The sequence below is a fragment of the Pan troglodytes genome, chromosome 4 (assembly GCF_028858775.2).
Source record: "Pan troglodytes isolate AG18354 chromosome 4, NHGRI_mPanTro3-v2.0_pri, whole genome shotgun sequence".
NCBI classification, from domain to species: Eukaryota; Metazoa; Chordata; class Mammalia; order Primates; family Hominidae; genus Pan; species Pan troglodytes.
Genome location: NC_072402.2, coordinates 80,492,865 through 80,520,421, shown reverse-complemented (window position 1 = coordinate 80,520,421; position 27,557 = coordinate 80,492,865). Strand labels below are relative to the sequence as shown.

Genomic DNA, 27,557 nt, shown 5'->3' with positions numbered 1-27,557 from the left:
GGCAATTGCTGCAGGACTCCTGTTCCCAGTCAATGGGTGTGGAAATGGAGGTGCATAAAGTAAAACTGCCTGGCCCAAGATTATCCAATTTATAAACTGATAGAACCATGATTTGGACCAAGGCAATGTAACTCTGAGTCTATTCCTTCTTTTTTGTTTTAAATTCATCTACTTTGGGTTTTTTTTGCTTTGTTTTTTTAATTTGAAACATGTAGAAAGTAGAATAGTATTGTGACATGTACCATGACCTAAATTTGACAACTGTTAACATTACAGACATCATGTCACCTCCCCGCTGAAGACTTTAGCGTGCACCTCTAAAAACGACGCAGGTGACACTCTTAATTATTATGTTATACTGACTCCTTTCAAATTAACTCAAAATGACCACTGTTAAGTTGTATTCCCCTAGCATTAAGCTACCAGTAGGTAAACAGAAATAGACATACTACTAAGAGCTGTTCCCTGCTTCTTGGAAAACAAGAACTGAACAAGAACAAAATGTAGAACTAGTACTGACCCATCTAAGAAGCTCTTTTGGATTTGTAAAATGCCGTCATCCTGTTCTTTGGGCAGTGCTGACATTTTCAAAAGGGCACTTCCATTGTGGCAGGACCAACACCATATCTGTAGAAACAAATAAAGCTTTACCAGATACAATAAACACAACCCAACAGGGGACACATAAGCTTAGCATTTAAATGCATACAGGGAAATCTGTAACTTCAGTATGAAATGGCTGGACATACTTAACTTTATTAAGCCTGGGAGTATTTAGTCACAATGAAAAAGAATGATTTAGTTTGAAAAAATAAAACAGGTCTAGGTAGTCAGACACAGACTTATGGTCTAACATATACCTTTTGACTTATCATCAGCTGGTAACCCAGATGATGACAACAACAACATTATTATTATTAGGATAGTAGCTATCATTCAAGTGCAGCTTATTACATGTCAGGTATTTTACATGAATTAACTCATTTAATTGTTATGGTAACTCTCTGTGATGGGTATGATTATTTATCCCCCTTAACAGCAAGAAACTGAGGCTTGGAGAGATGGAAGGACTTTCCCAAGTTGTACAAAAGTAGCTGCAGTGTGACTCTAAAGGCTGTGTTGTATATGGATGGCCAAAAGGGGGCAACTCTCATTAGAGAAAATCCACACTAGGAAGAATGGAATGTTGGCTATTTGACATAACTGAATTCAAGACTTGTGACATGCAAGGCACCACATTAGGTTGTGAGAGGGCACAAAGATACTAAGATACTGTGTCTACCTTCAGAGCTTAGTTTCAAAAGGGAAATAAGCTTAGGAATATAAAATAAGGTAGAATGTATTATATAACTGAAAAAAGAAATTTCAAGGCACAACAAAAACAAGGCAAGGAGAAAGAAGTCACACGAGTGACCAACAGTGGCAGGTGAGGCTGTTTAGGCTTTCTTCTGCTTTGGCAACAGGTTAAGGTGTTCAGGCTTTTTTCAGGTTACAGTGGGGGGTTTTGTTTGTTTTTCAGGAACAAAAGGAGATTACAACTGATCTTGGGGCAAAGTAATCTGCCAGTGGAAGCTAGAATGGAGAAGAAAGACAGACTGGTTGGACGGATGAGTACAGTTGTGGACTTTGAGTCCTGCATAAAGGCCTGGCTAAGTGCTTGAGAGTGGCTAAGGTCCAGCCCTTGCTTTGCTGACCAAGCCATTGGCCCGGACTCAAAGATAAACCTGGAGGAAAGACCTTTTATAATTCGGCTTCCCAGAGGGAGCACCTTTTTGCCATTCATCTGCCAGGTATAAACCATGTGTTGGATATGCTAGCAGTGGCGTAGACCGAGAGTTAGAGATCGGCATGACAATCCAGGTGATATTGTGCACTACACTTAGAAAATCACAAAGGGGAACTGGTTCGGGATTTCTGGGGAAGGTGATGGAATCAGCACATATTGGGTGTCTAGCATCAACAGGACCTCCGTGTGAAGATATTCAGGAGGCCCCTAAAATGAGAGGAAAACAGGCCTGGCACTCTAGAAATGGGAGCTGATGGTCTGCTGCAGTGGGGGAGCTAATGAGCCCAGCCAGAGAGCAAGGACAGAGTGACACAGAACTGCTGTAAACAGCAACAACTCCTTTCTTGGGGCCAAGCCACACTTTAAGATTCATGATGAGGTGGAAGTGTTAGAATGTAAGATAATCAAAGGGCCCTTTACTGTTCTTGCATTCCCTTTCTCAATGCCATGCTAAGCGATGTGCAGAAACCACCATACAGTTTTCAGCTCTCTGCCTAAGGTGGTGAAATTTTGGTGCCCAGGCAATTGTGCCCCCCTTAGTTGGCGCAGCTCACTTGGATAAAGGGGGAGATACTCTTAGCCATGACTGGATGGTGAGTTCTAAGAAACTAAGTGTTCTTAACCCTTTTTATCTCCTCTTCTGGAGCAGAAGGGCAGAAAGCATAGTCCCTTGGTGATATCCAACTATAACTCATTTTCCATCTGGGGCACATGTAATAACTTCTAATCATAACTGTCTCATCTCATCTGAGGCGTGAAGGGCCAACTCCCTTACTATTCTCTGCGTGAAACAGTAAATAGAAAAAAGCAAAGTTCCTGGTCAAACAGGCTTCTCACAGAAATTTAGCAAAAAGTCTTCTGTTGCTGCAATATCTCTCTGGGAACTGTGAGGGCCAGAATTCTTAGTATGAGTGACTTCACAGGCAAGAACCACAGTTTGTTAATCTTATTTGTTTTTTTTAAAAAAGGATTACTCATTATTCGGTACATTTTAAGGTCCCTCTCTTAATAGAGTCAAAAACAGAGCTTTAATAGAACATCTATAATCTGAGGCAGAAGGCAGCATAAGCAGGAAAGGATCATGAAGGAGGTCAGCAGGCCAAGGGAGTACAATGTTTCCAAGGCCAGGACAGGAACTTAAAAGACAATGTCATCAGAGTCAAACACTGCAGTCATGTAGGGAACTGGGGCTGCACACGACGTAAGGACTTCTGGGAGGGAAATGTCCACAGCGTGTGGGGAGTAGAAGTCATGTTACAAGAAGAAATGGTAAAGAAAACAAGTATAGACTCTTTAAATATGCTTGGCAGTACAGGCAGAACAAGAGAGCCGCTTGACTACTAAGGAAGTGCCTCAGGTTAAGGGAGACAGAAGGATGTCTTCAAGAACAGACATAGCAGAATAGACTTGGGAAAGGCAACCACGGAAGCGGGAAGGCCCATGGAATGGGACTCCAAACAAGGCAATCAAGAGCCCAGAGACCCAGATTCTGTATGAAGGAAACGGGAGCCCAGAGAAAAACAACAGGAGGCTGAGTAGAAGGAAGCTGAGGGAGTTCTTGTCGCTGTCCTGGATCCCACTGGACTAGGGAAAAGGTTGTCACTGGGAGTCAAGAATGATACAAAAAACTTAAAGGGATGAAAACCTGTTCACGCAGAGAACAATGATATAGGAACCAAAAAGAGTTAAATAGCATACTGCTGGGCGGGACAAAGCATCACCAGTGGTTTTCACGGTCTGTTAAGCACAGTTTGCTGTTTGGTTTGAATAATCCATAACAATGTTCATTTGTCCCAGAGGAAAAAAAAGATACTCAGGGTTGAAGAACAGCGGCCAAAGCCTTTAGAATAGCGGCAAGGACATGAAAAACTGACCAATTATACAGGTCTTCCTTGAAAAGAAGTGAAGGCAGGGAAGAACAGACTGGGTGAAAAGCCAGGGTAGACAGCATGGAGATGTGGAAATGTTCTGGAACAGACTGTGGTAATGTTTGCACAACACTGAGAATATACTAAATGTCACTATGGGAAGTTTTATGTTATGTGTATTTTACCACAATTTTTAAAGATTCTGTGAACGAAATGAAAGATCGACTGTTCATAATCTAGCCCCAAACTATCTCTTCAATCTTAGCTTCCTATGCACCTACTGCAAATTACCTGTTACTATTGATTTGAGTGCTTATATGCCAGGTCCTAGAGAAAATGTATGTACATGCAATCTTGCAGATCAGTGGTTCTCAAACTTTTTGATCTTAGACCCCTTCATGTTCTTAAAAATTACTGAGGACCCTGAAGAGCTTGTGTCTACATAAGCTATAGCTATTGATATTTACCACATTAGAAATTAAAACTGAGAAACTTTTAAATACTAATTCATTTTAAAACAGTAATTACCAATTACCTGTTACTGTAAATAACATTTTCCACCCAAAAACATATAGGAAGATAAACGGCTTTGTTTTATGTTTTTGCAAATCTCTTAAATATCTGGTTTAAGAGAAAACAGTTTGATGTTCTTATCTCTTAACAACAAAAATAAGCACGGAGAATAAGTGTAAATATGAGTAGGTTCAATAGGAATGAGAGAAAGAAGAACAAGGTAAAGACGAAGCCAGAGAGGGGCTTACGGACACTCACATCAACTAGTTGTCACATTTTCTGTAAGTCTCTTAAGAGTCAGAGGAGACACATGCTAAACAGAAAACAGTCCAGATCACCTAAAGCAGGGGTTTTCAACCTGCATTTTGTGCCCCCACCCCACCCACGAGGGGACATTTGGCAATACCTGGACATATTTGTTGGTTGTCACAACTCACGGGATAGGAGTGCTACTGGCACCTCAGAAAATGCTACTGGCAGTGCTGATGCTATATATTCTACAATAACAGCCCCCCACAACAAAGAATTATCTGGCCTAAAATGTCAATAGTGCCTAGGTTAAGAAAGCCTGTCTTAAAGAAAACGAAAAACAAGAGGCTATAGTGGTACTGTGTACATTTAAAAGGATTGGGTATTCTAGGTTAAGGTACATAATTTCACCGATTCCAAATATAAAATAAATTACCTTTTAATTTGCTTAAGACCATTTCTGGTGATCTAAATGTTCCAGTCAAATGAAAATTTTATGTTAAAAGAAAAGAGAGGGAGAAAGAGAGAGAGAGATTGAGGGCTCTATGTTTCCCGGGTAGATGTATAAATGCCATCTTGTGTAATACTTTTTTGCTGTCCATTCACACAAACTCCACTGTAACTTTTAGGACGTATAAATATGGGAAGAACTAATGAAGTGAGAACACGTTCTCACAGTTTTCTTTTCTTTTCTTTCTGAGACAGAGTCTTACTCTGTTGCCCAGGCTATAGTGCAGTGGCACGATCACAGTTCACTGCAGCTTCGAACTCCTGGCTCAAGGGATCCTCCCACCTCAGACTCCAGAGTAGCTGGGACTATGGGCATGTGCCACCTTACCAGGCTAATTTTAAAAAATTTTTTGTAGAGATGGAGTCTCGCTTTGTCGCCCAGGCTGATCTCAAACTCCCGGGTTCAAGCGATCTGCCTGCCTCGGTCTCCCAACGTGCTGGGATTATAGGCGTGAGCCACTGCGCCCTGCACTTCCCACAGTTTCTATCAAAGTAATGCCTCAGGCTCCTCACTCGAATCTTATCAGAACATTTGCTACTTCTAAGGCCCAAGGCCTGGCTAGAATGCAGAGTATCTACATTTCATATACTGCAGGGATGGAGAAGTAGCCTATTCCTACATATGTGAACAGTTCATCTCTGTTTCTTCCCACAGAGCATATCCTCTTTTCTAGATCCCTCTATGAAAGACTGAAATATAGAGACTCTCATTTTCATTCCTCTAAAGCATCCGTTTTCGAAGTGTAGTATACACTATGCTGGGAGTTCTCAAGATCCTTTCAGGTAGTCTCAGAGGCCACAGCTATTTTCATAATAACGCTAAGATATAATTTGTCATATGTACTGTGGTGACTTTTGGTACAAAAGCAGTGGTGGTAAAATTGCTGGTGACAGTACCAATCAAGGCAGGGCCACCCAACTGTACTGATGCTCACTGTATTCTTCACTGCCACACCAGCAGAAAATAAAAAGTTTCCCTTCAGAATGTCCTTAATAAAGAACTAAAAATTATGAATTTTATTCATTGTGACCAACTCTGTCCCCAAAACATGCTTTTAAACATCTGAATCAGTGACATATATTTAGAAATTAGGAAAACTCACATAAAAATCTGTATCTAGGCCAGGCATGGTGGCTCACACCTGCAATCTCAACACTTTGGGAGGCCGAGGCGGGTGGATCACCTGAGGCCTGGAGTTTGAGACCAGCCTGGTCAACATGGCGAAACCCCGTCTCTACTAAAAATACAAAAAATTAGCTGGGCCTGGTGGTGGGTGCCTGTAATCCCAGTTACTCGGGAGGCTGAGGCAGGAGAATTGCTTGAACTTGGGAGGCAGAGGCTGCAGTGAGCAGAGATTGGGCCATTGCACTCCAGCCTGGGCAACAAGAGCGAAACCCCGTCTAAAAAAAACAAAAATAAAAACAAAACAAAACAAAAATCTGTATCTATGGCTTCTCCTGAAAAATCAGGACATCTGGCAACACTTGGCTCATATTCCCACGTGGCATATACTGCCTGGCACTGAAGAGATGTCCCCCTAGACCAGGCGGAGGGCCTCTGGTTCACAAGGTCATACTCATTACCTGCTTGGACTCCATGGGCTTCTGGGCACGTGACCCTGCTTAACCATACCTCCACCCATATGGTAGTGACCCTTTTGGTGAACCAGCTGTGCACACAGCACAGCACTTATTTATAATTCTCATTCCTTACTAAATACCCTGCAGGCCTGGCAATTCCCAACCACCAATTAGAAACCGGAGTAGCTGCCAGAGTCTTGCTTTCTTTGATCAGTGACACATTAAATATGGCTCCAATCCCACTCTATTCTGTGAAAACTAAGAAGCACTCCATGTTGTCTCTGGGAGAAAACACCACCATGCCCACACAAAGATTAACAGTGTGGGCCAAAAAGAAGCTTAAATCCTACTACCCTTGGCATGCTTTGGCTCAGGTTCAAAATGACTTAGGTGTTAAACCGGGCTTGCTTTCAACACCAGACACATCTATGATCCTCTTAAAGCTCTGTTAATGTCTCTTCTAAAAACTCAAGTGCATTTGTGAAAACTTTAGAACTCTGTCCCAATGACGTTTAAGAGACTCTTCTAGGGAGTCCCTAAGATATTTTTGGATTGTTCTTGGACTGAAAACAAACTCTAGAACAAAAGCCAAGGGCTTTCAGTAGGATCATTTTGCCAGGATAGACCAATGCACAACCCACACCTCTTAGGGTTCCCAGATGCACTTACTGGTATGCCATGACCCTGAAAGCGCTGCACATTCTCTTCAGGAAGAGGGGTGGGGACAACAAAGTATGCTGGCAATCTAGAAGAAAGAAATGTCATCAAGTTTTAGTACAACACTTAATTCACAAAATATGAAAGCTCAACTTCAATGGATACGATGAATACAAGCAGAGTGTTAAGCAGATGGGACCATATTTCCCTGTTCAGAACCAGCTCAGAGGAACTGCTGCTTTCAGTGTGGCGTGAAGTACTCTGGACAAATCAGTGGGGAATCTAAGTTCAAACTGTGGCTCTGCCTGCAATTCTGTACAACCCCAGGTAAGTTATTCTACCTCTCTGGGTCTGTTTCCTCTTTCAAAAATGAGGGGATAGGAAAATATGATACCTAAAAGCATCGAATTCTGAAATTGGGAGTATTGTTCTCATATAGTAGCCATATAAGCACCTGTGTTGTTTTCAGTTAAACTAATAGGAAAAACAGTAATTATGAGGTTTGCTGCCCAGACATTTTATCAAGTGCTCTGACAAGAACATTTAAGTGCTACTGTGTACCAACCACTGTTCTAATTACTTAACACCTCTTATCTAATATACTTACCAATAAGTACTGAACATTACTTATCGATTTAATCCTCCCAACAATTCTATGAGATATGTAATATTATTTCCATCTTACAGATAAAGAAACTGAGACACTATTCTGCTAAGACTCTTCCCTGGTTACACAACTAGTTAGCACACAGTGCAGCTGGGACCTGAACCCAAGCATTGGGACTTCAACTTCTATAGGAGAAAATTTAGTCTCTAAAAAGAACAAACTTGTTTAGTAGTAGGACATGGTAGAATGAAAGATCAAAATTACTTGGGGACATCATCTCTCAGGCAGCAGATGTAGGTTTCTGTTAATAAGAAAACTGCCTAAGTTTCTATCACTGTGAATCTATAAGAATCTGTAAGCATCTTTCCCTCAAAGAGCTTGAAATAAAGCCTCACAAGAAATAAGGTGCTTATGGTGTTAAGTTACAATGGAAAATAATCAATGGCGTTTGTATGCATGCTGCATGTGTGATGTAGATCAGTTCATAGGAGATGGGGCAACAAATAAATATCACCATGGGGATGTGATCATCAAAACCCAGGCTGTGGAAAACTATCAGTCAAGTTTCTTCAACATATTGCAAGAAAAATATGATGGCTTGAAAATCTATAGATGAAGCAATTTAACAAACCTACAAATCTCATTTAATCTTGATTACTTTAAAAAAAAAAGATTAAAAAGATGACAGAGAAAGGGTTTAAAAATTTGTAAGACACGGCTGGACGCAGTGGCTCACACCTGTAATCCAGCACTTTGGGAGGCTGAGGCATGGTGGCACACGCCTATAATCCCAACACTTTGGGGGGCCAAGGTGGGAGGGCTGCTTGAGGCCAGGAGCTTGAGACTAGCCTTGGCAACATAGTGAGACCCCATCTCCACAAAAAAATTAAAAAAAAATTAGCTGGACGAAGTGGCACACACCTGTAGTCCCAGCTACTTGGGAGGATCACTTGAGCCTCCAGGAATTCAAGGCTGCAATGAGCCATCACTGTGCTACTGCACTTAAGTCTGGGTGACCCTGTCTTTAAAAAATTAAAATTAAAACAAGATAATCCAAGAGAGGGTGAAGCAGGTGGGGTATAGAGAAAACAAAATTGGCCATCAGTTGATAACTGTTGAGTCTGGGTATTTTAGGGTAAATGGGAATTCATCATATCTTCTTTCCTTTTATACTACTTGAAATTTTGCATTTAAAAAATCATCAGCCGGGCATGGTGGCTCACACCTATAAATTCCCAGCACTTTGGGAGGCTGAGGTGGGTGTATCATGAGGTGAGGAGTTTGAGACCAGCCTGGCCAAGATGGTGAAACCTTGAATCTACTAAAAATACAAAAGTTAGCTGGGCATGGTGGCGGGCGCCTGTAATCCCAGCTACTCGAGAGGCTGAAGCAGAAGAATCGCTGAACCTGTGAGGTGGAGCTTGCAGTGAGCCAAGATTGCGCCACTCTACTCTAGCCTGGGCAACAGAGCAAAACTCTCTCTCAAACAAACAAACAAACAAACAAAAAACTTGGACTGGGCATGGTAGCTCACATTGTAATATCACCTGAGTTCAGGAGTTCAAGACCAGCCTGGGCAACATGGCAAAATCCCCCTCGCTACTAAAAATATAAAAATACAAATATAAATAAAATGTAGATATAAGTTTTTTGTAGTCATATAAAATATAAAAAATTGAGCCGAGCATAGTGGTGGGCACCTATGGTCCCAGCTACTCAGGAGACTGAGGTGGAAGAATCGCTTGAGCCCAGGGGGTAGAGGTTGCAGTGAGCAGAGATCGTGCCACTGCACTCCAGCCTGGGTGACACAGTGAGACCCTGTCTCAAAAAAAAAATCCAAAACCAAAAAATCTTAAAAGTAATTAATGAAGAAAAAGTTCCAATAAGATTGTGATAGAAAACCAGGTTTGGAAACTAATGGTCACTAAGACACTTCAAACCATCAAAACTGTGAAGAATGTTTGCCTTCTGAACTTCTGAAGTACTTGAAATATTTTCTTATAAGTCTGCCTGAATGGGTGACTGGTAAGGCATCCCTTTTTCAGGTGTAGTCATTGAAGTAAAAACCTCTCCACAGATCAACTGCTCTTAAACTCAGGCTGCTCATTCAAATCAAGTGGGAAGATTAAAAGATTACCAATGTCCAGGCTCCATCCAAGAACTATTAAATCAGAAGCTTAAAAGCTCTCCAGGTAAGCAGTTGGGATGAACACTGTTGTTCCAGAAGATCCTGCTACTCACAGTTTCAGCAGCATGACCTGGAAGCTGATGAGGACTGCAGACGCTCTAGCCTCCCCCAACCTACTGAGTCAGATGCTGAATATTAGACAAGAGCCTCCAGTGATTAGACACACATTAAACGGAGATGCACTGCTCTAGATGGTAGCTTACAAACAGACCACTGTTTCTCAACCTTTTCAGGACAGTCATCTGTGCAGTTGTTTAAACTAGATCCTGAGCTCCTTCCTCAGTGGCTCATGCTATAAAGCTGGACTGGGGCCCCACGGTTTTAAAAAATTTCCATGTCTTCCCCAACTAGTGAGGTTGAATATTTTACACTGTTAGTTCATCGGTGAGTTTTCTTATAGATGGTCTTTCACAAAAAAAAAAAAAAAAAAAAGTCAGAACCAAATGTATTGGCAAATATCCCATCCATCACCCAGCAGAGAAGGCTGTACAGAGACGAAGAGCACTGCAGTCAGTGAGAGGTGTGGAGGGGGTCCTCTCCTGACCACTTAATTCCAGGTGGATTCCATGGAGTCCCCACTGTGACATTCCCATTGGACACAAGCAATCAATCCTCCCTCCTTGGAAAGCAGTCATTTCAGTCATTAAGATGAGCTTAGAACACAAAGTAAACAGTTCCTGCAAATACCAGATGACTTTACTCATGGAAAATTGTGTATCTACTCAGGCACAACCTCCCAGAACAGCAATGTCTTCTGTGCCAGCAACAGCTCCTAGGTCCCTCTGTGTGGTACACACTCCACAGAGCCACATACCATCCTATGCGTTTACAGGGAAGTGGGATGGGAGAAAGGTTTGTTAGGAGGAGAATGAAAAAGAGAAGGAAGAGACCTGTGGTACCAGAATAGCCAGCTCTGACCTTGTGGGAAAGTGAAGTAGACAGTTCCTTGTTCTTACCCAAACTGACACAGGTCCCCCTCTAAATACAAATGGGGCTTTTCCTTCTGTCTCCTATTTATTGAGCTCCTCTTAGAAGCCAGCCACCGTGTTATACTGAGGACATAACAATGGGCAAAAACAGCATCCTTTAACTTCGCAGAGCTGTAGGTTGCAGAAACTCACATTAACCAAATGATGATACAAAATAACAACAAACTTGCCATTGCAGGAAACGCTGTGAAGAGGGGCAGATAGTGCAATGAAAACTCACAAGGACACCTGACTTAGCCTTGGAAAAGCTTGTAACTTAAGTGGTACCTGGGGCTGGGCATAGTGGCTCAAGCCTGTAATCCCAGCACTTTGGGAGGCTGAGGCAGGCGGATCACTTGAGGTCAGGAGTTCAAGACCAGCCTGGCCAACATGGTGAAACCCCGTCTCTACCAAAAATACAAAAATTAGCTGGGCGTGGTGGCGCATGCCTGTAATCCCAGATACTTGGGAGGCTGAGGCAGGAGAATCGCTTGAACCTGGGAGGTGGAGGTTGCAGTGAGCCGAGATCACACCACTGCACTCCAGCCTGGGTGACAGAGTGAAACTCAGTCTCCAAAAAAAAAAAAAAAAAAAAAGCGGTACCTGGGGTAAGATCCGACTGATGAAGCGGAGTTAATTATACTTGTGCAGCTAGAAGCAAAAAGGACTTCCAGACAGGAGCCTGTGGGTAAGACCTGTGGCAGGGAGGTCAGTATAGCCAGAGGGGTGGGACACAAAGCTGCAGTCAAACCATGAAGGGCCTTGAGAGTGCTTGTTGAGGGCTCTGTTCTATACCAAGAACAGCAGGAAGCCACTGAAGCCAGGGACAAGTGCCATGAGATGCGTGTGGAGTAGCCTGCTTGGCATACGACATGGAGAATGGATGCTGGGGCACCAGTGGATGGGGGAGACCACGGAGCAGCAACTACAGTGGTCTGGAGTGAAACAAACCACAGCTTTTCCTGTATATTTCTGACATGCTAACACCTATGCAAATGCCAACTGATTAGTATGTGGCAGGATTTTTTTTAAAAAACAATTCTGGGAACTTATGTTAGTATCAACATCTTATTACAAACTATCATCTCCTAGGAGCAGGGGTTTCTAACTTCTTTCTGAGCAAGAGCTAGCTTTATCCTTTCAAGCTTTAAAACCAGGAAAGAGAAAAGAACAGGGTGTGGCTGACAATGAGGTTCTTGGTGGGGGTCAGGACCCTGGCAGGCCCTTCCCCACTGCCACCACAGGTCACACTGTGAAGGCACTGCAGGGCGGGGGGGAGGGGGGCCAGTGGCAGCAACGTGATAAATACTGAGAGTGATCAGAATCAAAACTGATTACTGAAGAGGCCTATCAGAACCATGATACAAAGAGCTCTACAAAAATACAAAGTTGTATGAATCTGTTAGCAGGGTGTTAGGGAGTATGTTCCAAAATGATAACATTCAAGTTTCTGAAAACAGATTATACAGTCATGCTTTAAAAATGTAGGTCAGCCAGGCGCAGTGGCTCACGCGTGTAATCCCAGCACTTTGGGAGGCTGAGGCAGGCAGATCACTTGAGGTCAGGAGTTCAAGACCAGCCTGGCCAACATTGTGAAACCCCATCTCTACTAAAAATACAAAAATTAGTGGGGCGTCGTGGCAGGTGCCTGTAATCCCAGCTACTCAAGAGGCTGAGGCAGGAGAATCACTTGAACCCAGGAGGCAGAGGTTGCGGTGAGCTGAGGTAGCACCACTGCACTTCAGCCTGGGTGACAGAGTGAGACTCAGTCTCAAAAAAACATGTAGGTCAGATCATGTCTGCTTCTGCTCAGCCTCCCTCTCACTGTCCTCCCATCAAAGTCTCTGGGCCCATCATCTCCCACTCCTCTCCCTAGCTTGCTCCTCCCCCATCCCTGGGCACCTTGCTGTTCCTCCCCCAGGCCTTTGCTCTTACTCCTCCCTCCACCTGGAATGCTCCTCCCTCGGGTGTCCTCTGACTCAAGCTTTCACTTCCTTTACGACTATGCTCACAAGCCACCATGCAAAACCTTACTTCCACCACGTAAAACCTTCCTGACCAACCCTCCCACCATCACCTCCAGCACTCCCTAACCATGTGCTGGATCTGTTTTTCTCCATAGCACTTCTCTTTTAACATGCTATAATTTACTTCTTTATTCTACCATCATCTTCTTCCCTCCAGAATGATAGCTCCAAGAGGGCAGAGGTTTTCAGGTGCCCTGTTGACTGCTGCCATCTCTAATAGCTAGGACACTGCCAAGCAAATGGAAGGCACTCAAAAATTTTTGGTGAATAAATAAAAGAAGTGCTCAATAAAAGGGAAGAAAAAGGCCGGGCGCAACGGCTCACATCTGTAATCCCAGCACTTTGGGAGGCTGAGGCGGGCAGATCACAAGGTCAGGAGATCGAGACCATCCTGGCTAACAGGGTGAAACCCTGTCTCTACTAAAAACACAAAAAATTAGCCAGGCGTGGTGGCAGGTGCCTGTAGTCCCAGCTACTCAGGAGGCTGAGGCAGGAGAATGGTGTGAACCCAGGAGGCGGAGCTTACAGTGGACCGAGATCACGCCACTGCACTCCAGCCTGGGGGACAGAGAGAGACCCTGTCTTAAAATGAATAATAAATAAGTACATAATAAAAAGCTAGTATTGATGTGGAGAAAGAAACTCTCATACACTGTTGGTAGGAATATAAAATGGAACAGTCTCTGTGAAAAAGTCTGTGAGTTCCTCAAAAGGGTAAACACAAATTTCCACAGGATCTGGCAGTCCACTTCTAGGTAATATACCCAAGAACAATAAAAACATACATCTACACAAAAATTTATAATTGAATGTTCATATCAATATTATTCATGGCCAGGCATGATGGCTCATGCCTGTAATCCTAGAAGTTTGGAAGGCCGAGGTGAGAGGATCGCTTGAGCCCAGGAGTTCAAAACCAGCCTGGGCAACATGGTGAAACCCCATCTCTACAAAAAGCAGAAAAATTAGACAGGCATGGTGGTGCACGCCTGTGGTCCCAGCTACTCAGGAGGCTGAGGTGGGAGAATCACTTGAGCCGAGACAGAGGTTGCAGTGAGCCGAGATGGCACCACTGCACTCCAGCATGGTGCAGCATGGGTGTCGGAGCAAGACCCTGTCTCAAACAAAAACAAAAACAAAAACAAAAACAAAAAACCAAAAAACATTATTCAAAGAGCCAAAAAGTGAAAATAATCCAATAGTCCATCAACTAATAGATGGATAAATTAAATGTGCTATATCCACATTATGGAACATTACTTGGCAATAAAAAAGAATGAGATTCTGATACAAGCTGCAAAATAAACAGACTTTGAAAACATCATGCTAAGTGAAAGAAGCAAGTCATAAAAGATCACATATGATATGATTCCATTTATATGAAATGTTCACAACAGGCAAGTCTATAGTGATAGAAAGTAGATTAGTGGTTGTCTAGGACTGGGGAAGAAAGAGAGGTATTCGGGGAAAATGGGGAGTGACAGCCAATGGGTATGGAATTTCTCTTTGGGATGATGAAAATGTTCTAAATTGACTGTGGTGATGACTGCACAACCCTGTGAATATACTAAAAAACACTGTACACTTTTAATGGGTGAATTGTACAGCATGTGCCCAGCATGGAAAGCTTACCTCTCACAGACTTTATAGCCTTCGTTGACACTCACTGCTTTGTACTTCATGTTGCCTTTGGTCCGTTCCAGTTCCCAACACCAGTCCTTAAGTGTGTCAAACATTACGGTATGGTTCTTGGGATCAGTGACTAAGAGAACAAAATGTAAAAGACAATAAAATCTTTCCATGAAGCACTGGTGCTTTTATTATGTGAAAGTCCCTCCTTAGGTTTTGGTTTCCTCCACTAAGCCCATTTTTATCCAAGCAGAATGAATTGATTGCTTAATCCTAACCTTGTTCCATTTTTTGTCATTAATCCAAAATTATGACTGAGTCTTTTTTTTTTTTTTTTTTTTTTTTGAGATGGAGTCTTGCTCTATTGCCCCTGCTGGAGTGCAGTGGCCAGTGGTGCCATCTCGGCTTACTGCAACCTCCGCCTGCCAGGTTAAAGTGATTCTCCCGCCTTAGCCTCCTGAGTAGCTGGGACTACAGGAACGCACCACCACATATGGCTAATTTTTGTATTTTTAGTAGAGACGGGGTTTCACCATGTTGGCCAGGTTGGCCTCAAACTCCTGACCTCAAGTGATCCACCTGCCTCAGGTGCCCAAAGTGCTGGGATTACAGGAGTGAGCCATCGCGCCGGGCCAGCTCTGTCTTTTTACATTGTAGGAACTGAGTTCCATTCCTTGGAAAAGTAATTTATAGCTCCATTTCTAGTCATCTGACCATGAGTTAATTTATATAACACAAAAAGATCATGTGAAGCACTAAAAGACAGGCTTGGCACAAATGCTAAAGTGACAAAATATTTTTAGCCCTGCCAATGTGTGCATAAGACGGCCAACTAATTTGAATAGTATCTCAGGATCTTCAATGTAAATCCTCCTTCAGTTTGAAGATGCACTGCTTGTAAGAGGATTTGTCTAGTGTGACAACCGGTTCCTGAAGGCCATAAACAGATGATGGCCATGGTGAGGATCAGGGCCTGCTAGCCAAGGCTGAATCATGGTTATGGGTACGTACTTCTATCCCCAACCCAGCCCTGCCACTACCTGCTAGGACAAAATGCCCTGGAGCACCGCTCTTGCAGCCTAGCAGATGTGTCCTTGGTCTTCTCCCAAGCCACAGCACTGCTTGCCGGGTATTTACACATGTACCACAATAGTCTTGAGTATATACACAAATTCTATCACAAATAGTTCAAGTCTTTGCACATCTAAAAAAACCAAGCCTTCCGGGAAAAACGAAGGGTTTACAAAAACTACCCCAGCTCCTTTTCATAAAACCAGATCATAGCAAAAATAAGAATAATGATGATGATAATAGTGCTTGTATAGCACTTACTAGGTACCAGGTACTGTTCTGAGCATATTACTTTTTTTTTTTTTTTTTTGAGACGGAGTCTCGCTCTTTCGCCCAGGCTGGAGTGCAGCGGCGTGATCTCAGCTCACTGCAACCTCTGCCTCCCAGGTTCAAGCGATTCTCCTGCCTCGGCCTCCTGAATAGCTGGGATTATAGGCACCCACCAACACGCCTGGCTAATTTTTGTATTTTTAGTAGAGACGGGGTTTCACCATTTTGGCCAGACTGGTCTTGAACTCCTGACCTCATGATCCACCCACCTTGGCCTCCCAAAGTGCTGGGATTACAGGTATGCAACACCACGCCCAGCCTATATTACATTTTATTAACTCAATCCTCACAACCCTATAGAATAGATAATACAATAGGTAAGATCATTTCCTCCATTTTACAGATATAGCACAGAAAGGTCAAGTAACTTGCCTACGTCACAAAGCTAGGCAATGATGGAACTGGGATTCAAACCCAGGAAACTATAAAAGAAATTTCCATAAAGTTCTAATCCTGCCCCTCCAAACCCCACCAAAAAAAAAAAAAAAAAAAAATCCCCATGGATATAAGGTAGTAACAACATTCCCATTTACCACAGTAGGCCATCTTCTAGGCAATACAAGGAACTCCTTCCCTAAAATGCCATGTCATAAACATTTAGGACCTTCCAACCAAAACACATTTGTGAATTATGAAGCCAGGGAATAATTAAAGGTATTCAAATTGCAAAACACCCACCTCTACAAACCTCTATTCAATGAAAAAGCTATTTGGTCAATTAGCATCCATGAGTTATAACCTTTACTTCTCAAAACAAATGAGGGCTGGAAGGAAGTAGAAGAAGAGTGGAATTAAATCAGAATAAAAGATGCTATTAATACATATCCTGGGCCTCAGGCACAAAAAGCCACCAGAAGGTAATGAAACTGCCAAGGTTGATCAAGGTAAGGGTTTTGGCATGCTAATCCACATATGTTGGCAGGCCGAGAAAGTGTCCTATGCTGGGTACAGAACAAAAATCAGGATACAAGGAAAATCAGAATTCCTGAAAATAGATATGATTTTGCAAATGTGCACTCAATAAATGTTTATACAAATTATAGCAATCAACAAGTCATATTTGTATATGTCATATTGCCACAAACTCTAAGACAGCACCCAGTTAATCAGCACTTGTATATATAGCTGCAGTAAAAATCTGTCATTCACAAAGATAAACTGAATGAATTAAGGGATAAATTTTACGTTCAACCTAATATTACTGGGAAGTGTATTTTATGTCAGTGTAATTCTCTAAGCATAATCTGTCCTCAATAATATGCAGTTTTACTCTTAATTAATTCCCAATTAATGACTGCACCTTATGTGCCATCCATTAACAATTTATAATTCTCACAAGACTTATTGCTGCTATTTTTAAAATAAGAAAGCAGAGGTTTTCTTATTTTAACAGAGTTAAGTGTCATCCCCAGGATCACACAGCTGGAAAACAGCAAGGCCAGGATTTGAACACAGGTCAAATGGACACCAAAACCTATCTATACCTTTTCTATGAAATCACCATAGCTCCCAAAATGCAGCATGCTCTCTGAGATAGCCACATCTCTATACACGCCAATCCCTCTGCCCAAAATACTCCTTTAAGCCTACCAGATGCTCCACTATCTGCTAAGGCCCAGACTTCTCCCCTCGATAGTCCACCCTCCCCCAGAGGGTGGGCGCCTCCACAGAGGACACATCACTCAGCTTCCTCTCCTATATGACTTTACGTTTTTTTTGTTTTTGTTTTTGTTTTGACTTTACTCTTCTTGAGGGCAAGGATTTAGTCCTGTTTATCTCCATATACCCACAGAACCTGGCTTACAGCAAGCAGTCAATACATATTTACTAAAAGAATGGATAGTGACAAAGCAACTCTGCCTTCCAGAAAGCCTTATGACAAAGCCTTGTGTGCTTTTTAAAAGAAACTGCTAGGCTGGGCGCAGTGGCTCATGCCTGTAATCCCAGCACTTTGGGAGGCCAAGGCGGGCAGATCACTTCAGGTCAGGAGTTCGAAACCAGCCTGGCCAACATAGTGAAACCCTGTCTCTACCAAAAATACAAAAATTAGCCAGATGTGGTGGCATGCGCCTGTAATCCTAGCTAATCAGGAGGCTGAGGCAGGAGAATCACTTAAACCCAGGAGGTGGAGGTTGCAGTGAGCCGAGATCCCGCCACTGCACTCCAGCCTGGGTAACAGTGTGAGAGTCGTCTCAAAAAAAAAAAAAAAAAAAACAACCAACAACAACAAAAAAAACTGCCACTTCCCTGACAAAAAGTACATAGGACTCAGGATCACTAAACATCAGCTTCATGTTAAGAGTAATGGATGGAGCCGGGCGAGCTGGCTCACACCTGTAATCCCAGCACTTTGGGAGGCCAAGGCAGGAGGATCATGAGATCAGGAGTTAGAGACCAGCCTGGCCGACATGGTGAAACCCCGTCTCTACTAAAAATACAAAAAAATTAGCTGGGCATGGTGGCGCACACCTGTAATCCCAGCTACTCAGGAGGCTGAGGCAGGAGAATTGCTTGAACCTGGGAGGCAGAAGTTGCAGTGAGCCAAGATCACACCAGCGCACTCTAGCCTGGGCAACAGAGCAAGACCCTGTCTTGAAGAAAAATAAAAGAGTAACGGACAGGCCCTTGAACCTGTAATCCCATCACTTTGGGAGGCCGAGGCCGTGGATCACCTGAGGTAAGGAGTTCAAGAGCAGCCTGGCCAACATGGTAAAACCCCGTCTCTACTAAAAATACAAAAATTAGCCGGGCGTGGTGGTGTGTGTTTGTAATCCCAGCTCCTCGGGAGGCTAAGGTGGGAGAATTGCTTGAACCCGGAAGGTGGAGGTTGCAGTGAGCCAAGATCGTGCCACTGCACTCCAGCCTGGGCGACAGTGGGAGACTCCATCTCAGAAAAAAAAAAAAAAAAAAAAAGAGTAATGGACAGAACCAAGTGAACAGACTGAGGTGAAAGAACAAGAGGAAGAAAACAGACATCTGTGAAAACATGTCCAATGCTAGGCATTGTTAATGGCTAATTCAGATGACCAGTTTTGTTCTTAAAAGATTGCTCTCTTTTTCACCAAACTGAATGAAAAACATTTGGAACTTTAAGTTTTGTCTTACTAAATTAGTTGCTGGATGTGCTCTTCTTATGTATAACTGTCCCATTTCCCCTAAAATATTTGCTATAAAGTATGCTCTGGTTGTTTAAAAACTTCCTAGAATGCAAGAAATTCTCTATGGTCTTATGAAATAAAATCAAGCATATTTAAATAGAAAAACCCAGGGACAAACATGGTTATTTTAAACTTTTCTCAATTTTGTTTCCCTATAGTCTCACATTCCTAGTTATAATACATTAATCTTATTTTTGCTTTTCTTTTTTTTTGAGACGGAGTCTGGTTCTATTGCCAGGCCGGAGTGCAGTGGTGCGATCTCAGCTCACTGCAACCTCCATCTCCCAGGTTCAAGCGATTCTCCTGCCTCAGCCTCTCAAGTACCTGGGATTACAAGCATGTGCCACCATGCCCAGCTAATTTTTGTATTTTTAGTAGAGACAGGGTTTCACCAGGTTGCCAGGATGGTCTTGATCGCCTGACTTCGTGATCCACCCACCTCGGCTTCCTGAAGTGCTGGGATCACAGGCATGAGCAACTGTATCTGGACCTCGATCTTATCTTTCATAAAATGCAACCAATCAAACAATCCCTTGCAAAAAGCAAGCAAACAAACCTAAAAGAAGGTAAACAAAGATCACAGGAAGCCTGGCCCAGTGGCTCACACCTGTAATCCCAGCACTTTGGGAGGCTGAGGTGGATGGATCACTTGAGGTCAGGAGTTTGGAACCAGCCTGACCAACATGGAGAAACCTCATCTCTACCAAAAATACAAAAATTAGTCAGGCATGGTGGTGGGCACCTGTAATCCCAGTTATTCAGGAGGCTGAGGCATGAGGATTGCTTGAACCCGGGAGGCGGAAATTGCAGTGGGCCAAAATCATGCCGTTGCACTTCAGCCTGGGCTACAAAGCGAGACTCCATCTTTAAAATAAAATAAAAAAAAGATCACCGGAAAGAAAATGTAGATATCTAAATGAATCACTCAAGCAAGGGGTGACCAATTGGTAGAGGAGACAGGAAAAAACAAAACAACCCATAGATGTGTTCTCCCCCACTGGCTTCAGGTGGGAATTGGAAGGCTTCTGCTTACCCTCAAATTAGAACCCAGAAGATATTTACCTGTATTGTTTTGTGCAGCAGTCGCATAGGAAAACAGAAATAATCGTTTAAGCAGTTTAGGAGCCTGGGTATGATGAATTATGCCACTGACAATCTAAAAAAGAATCGAACAATGGATATAGTTATGCTTTTGACAGATAAACACTAACAAAGACAAGAGTCAAGGTGTCTAAGTTCTCAGTCATGCCAAAGGGGTTCCAATGGACGACATATTAATTCTCATTTGAGATCTGTACCTATGACATTAGCTTTTTGGAATAATGGCAAATCAACAGGATGCTAACCATTTTGTCAGGTTTTCTTTCTTTTTTAAAAATTTTTATTATTTTTAACTTTTTTTTTTTCTGAGACAGTCTCGCTCTGCTGCCCAGGCTGCAGTGCAGTGGCATGATCTTGGCTCACTGCAAGCTTTGCCTCCTGGGTTCAAGCGATTCTCCTGCCTCAGCCTCCAGAGTAGCTGGGATTACAGGCCTGCATCATCACGCCTGACTAATCTTTGTATTTCTAGTAGAGACGGGGTTTCGCTATGTTGGCCAGGCTGGTCTTGAACTCCTGACCTCAAGTGATCTACCTGCCTCAGCCTCCCAAAGTGCTGGAATTACAGGCATGAACCATCCTGCCCAGCCTATTATTATTATTATTACTGTTATTGAGACAGAGTTTCACTCTTGTTGCTCATTGCAACCTCCACCTCCTGGGTTTAAGTGATTCTCCTACCTCAGCCTCCTGAGTAGCTGCGATTATAGGCATGCGCCACCACGCCCGGCTAGTTTTTTGTATTTTTAGTAGAGACAGGGTTTCGCCATGTTGGTCAGGCTGGTCTCGAACTCCTGACCTCAGGTGATCCACCCACCTCGGCCTCCCAAAGTGCTGAGATTGCAGGCATTGGCCACCATGCCCAGCCCAGTGTGTCAGGTTTTCTAAGAACTCTGAATTTCTAGGGAAAATTTTAAAACATAGTCTAATTTCTCAAAAACAAAGTGCTAAAAAACCTAAGTGCCACATTAAGTCAGATACTCCAAAACTCTGACATGTCAAAGACTTACAGCTGATATTGGATTATAACCAAGACACAGCTGTTCTGATCCATTGTTGAGGCCTTTAGGATCTTCTTATGGAAGATAAGGGAAAGAAATCAATCTATCACGCTTTCTGTTTCGTGTGAAACTAAAGTATATTTGGTTAAGTGACTAAAACCATTGTTCAAATTGAAGTTTCTGCCTTCTCAGGAAATTTTCTATATCTATACTCTTTTGTTGCTCAGAATAGATATCAGTTATGTTTATTATTCTAACTGAACTACCACACTACTTAAAGGAAATTAAGGAGTTACCACTAAGTGTGCAAACTCACTGCAGCCAAGACAGTATACATGAACAGGCCTCCGGATAGGTTTCCCCTGATGTATTTATACCATCAGAGGGAAAAGTCTGAGATCAATATCTTAGTAAGAGAAATCTTGGATACCACTGGACTTCAGCCGGGGTGACAGAGTGAGACTCGGTCTCAAAAAAAAAAAGAAAAAAAAAATCTTGGAAATTACAACAAACATCAAATTGATACAACCACTTTCTGAATTCACCTAGTTGCATATCTCAACTTGCTGTGGCGACTAGGAGATTATGTTTACTTAGTCTCTAAAAGCATGTCTGATTATTTGGCTTTGCTCATCTGACCTGTATACTTCCTCCTTTCCATGCACAACTACTACCTCCCAGAGGTAAACTCATTTACTCATAGAAGTTGGAATTCTCCAACACTACTGTCTTTTGGAAAGACTGTCAGAGGTGGGAGAATAGGGATAAACTTTTAGCTGTCTCATCCTTTCTTCATTTTCCCCTACCGCCTCCTGACCTGGTTTACCACCTCCCACCATTTAGTGGCTCCAGGAATAAAAACATTATGAATTGAAGTATTAAAGGTAGCATGTGCCAAGATGATACACAGGCATGCTTTATCAAATTACTTTTCACATTCTAATCAAAGAATATGGGATTACAACCAATTTCAAGTTCACAGAGTGAAAGCCTCCCCTCAACCTTCATGCAACGTAAGCAAAAACTAGAGCTAGTGGGGAAAACCTGATGGGAAATAAAACCTAAAAACACATGCAACTAGTTACCCTTTTGACTTCCTCTTCCTTTGTGTACCTCAGACAAAACTGGAACACTCGAAGGTCTTTGCAGTGGATGATGAGCTTCTCAGGGTATTTCTTCAGTTGTCCAAAGAGAGTTTTCTTTTTCTCATCAAACACTACAGATCAGCAATGAAATCAGGAAGGGAAATTATGTTACACAGCAGTAAGTGAATGCTAAAGAAATGAAGCAGATGATCAACTTCTAGGGATACTTCCCAAGAATGAGAGGAAAGGTGCTGCCTGACTTTTAAGTGACTGCCAAAGGAAGCCCAATCTCTTCCAGCAGGGGCCCTGGCTCTCTGAGAGCAGTCAGCATGCTTCACTCCTCTGGAGTAAGCACAAGAACAGACTGGCCACTGTTGGCAGAACTGATTCCAGTGGCCCAAAGAAAACCCACTCTGAAAGCTGAGCTTATAAAAGATGAAAGGGAAATGACTAGAGACATGCTTTCATGACAGTCAACTCCTGGGTTTACAGCTAGGACCCCTCCTGAGACCCCCTACTGTCCCAGAATGTGGACCCACTCAGCACCTAGTAGTCTGGAGAACATCATAAGTGATCACTGAATGATTTCTGAAGATGCCCCGAATACAAAAATAGAGAAGTGGAACAGAGAGAGGCTTGGCAGGAGAGGCTTGTTTAGTCAGCAGAAAAGACATCTTAATGCAATACAACAGACCTTTTTATCAGAGCAGCCTATAAAGTAAAACCTACACAGCTAACTCTGATATCAAAAAGTCTGATCAACATCTAGCATATAATGGTGTCATGTGAAGTATTAAAAAGAACAGGTTCCAAGTTCAAGTCCAAACTCCTCTAGCTAAGTGACCTTATATAAACCACTTTACATCTCAATTTTAGCATCTATAAAACAGATTTAAACAAGATGATATATGTGAAAAAAATTTTAAAAATTATAAATGGTCATAAAAATATTATTATCATTATCACCTATACTCTCAAAGGTTGCCAACACCCCAGGGAAAAACAGATACTTACCTCCATAAATCTGATCAACACAGTGGAGTGTAATGTCATTTTCTCCTATAACCTTATTCTTAAATTGAGTTTCCTAGAAGATTCAAAAGGAAACAACTGTGACTCCTCTGCATACTGTTAGACATTTATAGGCAGAGTAAATCACCATTCTCTACTTGGATATTAAGAAAAATGGGGGGCCGGGTGCAGTGGCTCACGCCTGTAATCCCAGCACTTTGGGAGGCCGACGCGGGCAGATCACGAGGTCAGGAGATCGAGACCATCTTGCCTAACACGGTGAAACCCCATCTCTACTAAAAATACAAAAAATTAGCCAGGCGTGGTGGTGGGCGCCTGTAGTCCCAGCTACTCGGGAGGCTGAGGCAGGAGAATGGCGTGAAACCAGGAGGTGGAGCTTGCAGCCAGCCGAGATCGCACCACTGCACTCCAGCCTGGGTGACAGAACGAGACTCTGTCTCAAAAATAAATAAATAAATAAATAAAAATAAATGGGGAAATGCAGCGACATTCCTAAAAAAGGGACGATGAAGTATGTGAGAAAAGCTCCTGAGATTCATTCTGAGACAGGGTTTAGTTCTGTCACTCAGGCTAGGCTGGAGTGCAGTGGGGCAATCTTGGCTCACTGCAACCTCCACCTCTCAGGCTCAAGCTAACTTTGCACCTCAGCCTCCTGAGTAGCTGGGACTACAGGCACACTCCACCACTCCTAGCTAATTTTTGTGCTTTTTTAGAGACATGATTTCTGCATGTTGCCCAGGCTGGTTTTGAACTCCTGAGCTCAAGCAATCCACCTGCCTCAGCCTCCCAAAGTGCTGAGATTACAGGTAAGAGCCACCGGGCCTGGTCCAGAACATGCCATTTCTGGGCCCCTCCTAGGCAAACCCACCATGCCACACACAATCACTTTGAGAAGTGTGGGGAAGTTATGTACAGGTTAACATTTCTCCAAACAAATGTGAATAGGGGATTGACAGAGCTACCTGAAGTCAGCTTCAGAAAGAACAAGAGATTCAAGTTTCTGGTGAATGCTCTCTTTGTACAGGACTATGAACCAAGCCCAAGGCCAGATGGAAGAGGCAGTACTGGTGCTGCTGTTTAAAAAACAAGGGTGATCTGGGACAGTTGGCACATTGGGGCCAGGATGTGCCTTGGTTGGGTTTCCACTAACATATGGTGCTCTCCTAGTGTATGGGCAGTTCTCTCCTTACCTGATTGCTCATTCTTCATGAATAGGAACAAATTTCACAAGGCTACTGCTACTAGGTTCAGATTAAACATAAGGTGAGCCGGGTGAGGCGGCTCATGCCTGTAATCCCAGCACTTTGAGAGGCCAAAGCGGGTGGATTTCTTGAGCTCAGAACTTCGAGACCAGCATGGGCAACATGGCAAAACCCTGCCTCTACCAAAAATAACAAAATTAGCCAGGCGTGAATGTCACACGCCTATGGTCCTAGCTACTCAGGAGGCTGAGGTGGGAGGATTATTGGAGCCACGACTACGCCACAGCACTCCAACCTGAATGACAGAGTGAGACTCTGTCTCAAAAACAATTAAAAATAAAAAACAAAACAAAAACAGAGTGAACCCAAATTCAAAGGCTGCATTCACCATCGGTTTCATTACTGAACTCAGTTCCTGGGTTTAAGGAAGAGCTTAGTATAGAGAAAACGTGGGGAACTAGTATATTTGGAAGATGTTATTCCAGTGAGTGATATATATTGCACTGAAATACAGAAGAAAATTAAAAGTTGACACATGAGGTCAAAAGCAAGCCAGTATGACATGAGGCACGGGTGAGAAATTTCTTAACGGTCCTGCCACGGAAAGGAGACCCTGAACGACAGAGAGCAGGCCAGTGATGAGAAGGACTCCGTCCTTTGTGTGTATTTATGTGGGGTGGTGGGGAAGGTGGGGATGATGGGAAGTGGAGTAACTGAGTAGCTGGGGGAAAAAAGACAACAGAGCTACAAGTGTGCTATTCCCCCCAAACTTCACCAAATGCAGTTCATACATGCAGGATTTCTGTCCTTTGTGTTTATGTGTGTTAGGGGGTAGAGTAACTGAGAAGCTGGGAAAAAAAGACAACGGAACCACAACTACACTGTTGCCCACAAACTCTGCCAAATGCAGCCCATACATACATCATTATCCAATGCAGATTCATCATCACCCAAGAAGGCAATCTTGAAGTCTGTGCAGACAAGCCTCCCATAGACCCCATGCTGACAGGAATCTTCCTGGACATACTTCAGTACTGTGCTGGCTTCACAAAGCAGCTGTTCACCTGGTAGAAACCAAAACAGGTCCTCCTTAGAGTTCTCAGGGAACATACGATATGCAAACACTAAAGGCTTTCCAGCCCTATTTACATAAGGACAAACATACAATACAACACAGGGCTTTAGAACTTTACACTTTTCAGCATGGCAGGAGCTGCAAAAACATAAGAGAGAAGATGAGGCAGAGTGGAAACCACCAAGAAGTGAAATTGAAATGGCTCAGATACACCTCTGTGCAGGACATTTCTCTATCTTCTCACTGGGAATAATGGAAATTTCCAAATAGGTACTAATGATCTGAGCTGCACTTTCACGCAGAAATCTTAGTGTTTTCATTACTTTGACCCAAGCAGATGTTCCATAGAAGCAATACCCTAAGTGAACACAGATGGGCTTGCCCCAGTCTGCCCTAAAAAAACGCAGATCCCAAGCCCACTTTCCTGTGAGAGGGGGCAGCTTCTAATACTGGAAGTGCTGAGAGAGAGTGACAATGCCTCCCTGGCCATGGGACTTCCAGGCAGCTTCCATAGATCCAGGAGGTGCTGCCGCCTTCCACAGCATGACCACCCTCGTTCTGGCTCCACGCTGGGAGGAAAACAGAGGTCAGAGGTTTGTGGGGAAAAAACGTGTTTCCTCTCTTTCTTAGTTAAGCGTATTTCCTTTCAATGCGTCACCTCTCCTCCTCCATCTGCAGCACCCAGCCGACGTGAGAAGCTGCAGCCCCTGGAGACAGAAAGTATCCCTCCTTGCAGTCAAAAAGATGAGGATTAGGGAATAGGTCAGTATTCTCTGCCACCTGGAAGCAGAGGAGCTCACGGGGGCAGGCAAAAGAGAAGACTATGGGGGAAATGAAAAACTAAGTATAAATGTTTTGCAACAACAACAAAAAAAACCCACAGGATTTTTCTTCTCATGCAACAGATATCCATCTTCTCCTTGGAATCTCCCACTTGATAGCTCCTTCAAGGTCTTTAAATTTACTTTTTGGCTCAAAATTTATTTAGTCTACCTTCAATATGAAAACGAACAGTTTCAGACACTCAGAAGGGACAAATATTATGGTGTTGTTCTCTCATCTTTCAAGGGGTTAATTACCTCTGGCTGAAACACTAAGGAAATACTGGAAGATGGCTCAGTCACTAGGTCAGCCTCTCGAGAGATCACAGTTTGAAGGAAATAATGAAGACAGGGCCTCATTAGGGTTTAAAATAGTCCCAGAAAAAGTGTCTCTGCCAAGTCCATGGGGGAAGACATGTAAGCAAGGCTTCCTGTGCTTTCACCTCCCAATACTTTTAATGGTGAAATACTTTTAATGGTGAGGCTCTCCCCAAGACCAGGCCAGCCCCGTCCCATGCTCATGTACTAGCGACCAGAAATTAGCATGCACTAGCTAATACAACATTCCTGGTGAGGCCCTCTGCAAACATGGCATGCTGTGCCATAATCAGCTGGTTTATACCAGATCACAGAGTCTAGAAGCACAAGAGTTGGGAGCTAGAAATGATCTTTGTGTAGTTTGTGAAACTAGGCTCAGAGAAATTAACTGTGAACTCACTGCTGCACACCTACACCTAGATGAGACTGTGAAGTAATTCAGGAGGGGGGAGAATATGCATAATGCTAAGCTAAAAATAAAATTTCTGAATCTATAACACCAAGAAGAGAAAAAAAAGAGGAGATAAGGTTTAAGTCATCACTATAGAAAAAAAGCCTTTGGCATTTAAAAACATCAAAAAAAGTTATAGAATTCTTTTACCAAATAACGTGGATCAGTCAGAAACTTGCACAGATTTATATCCCCTCAATAAACTGGAATAAAATAAAAAGCAGCAGAATAAAGCCTGTATTGTTTTGGGGAAATGTACCTTAAAGAACTTATTTTAAAAAAGCTATTTTGAATTAAGAAAAAGAAAGTAGAAAAAGAATTAAATACATGGA

The 27,557-nt window shown here is 42.9% G+C and overlaps 1 protein-coding gene across 15 annotated transcripts in view; it reads right to left on the bottom strand.

Moving 5' to 3' along the window:
* The window catches only part of MTMR12 (myotubularin related protein 12), an 83,134-nt gene that overhangs the window by 18,584 nt on the left and 36,993 nt on the right, over positions 1–27,557 (bottom strand). For 7 of the 15 annotated variants that reach the window (XM_024356647.3, XM_024356648.3, XM_054685108.2 and 4 more), the window contains exons 3-10: positions 25,482–25,624; positions 23,341–23,413; positions 22,327–22,457; positions 20,205–20,298; positions 14,587–14,716; positions 10,916–11,059; positions 7,177–7,252; positions 521–627 (exon numbers count right to left, since the gene is read on the bottom strand). In XM_024356647.3, coding sequence (XP_024212415.3) covers positions 521–627; positions 7,177–7,252; positions 10,916–11,059; positions 14,587–14,716; positions 20,205–20,298; positions 22,327–22,457; positions 23,341–23,413; positions 25,482–25,624 — 898 coding nt within the window. The remainder of the gene's footprint in view (positions 1–520; positions 628–7,176; positions 7,253–10,915; positions 11,060–14,586; positions 14,717–20,204; positions 20,299–22,326; positions 22,458–23,340; positions 23,414–25,481; positions 25,625–27,557) is intronic. The other 8 variants (XM_517831.8, XM_054685109.2, XM_054685110.2 and 5 more) reach the window with 2 other exon arrangements.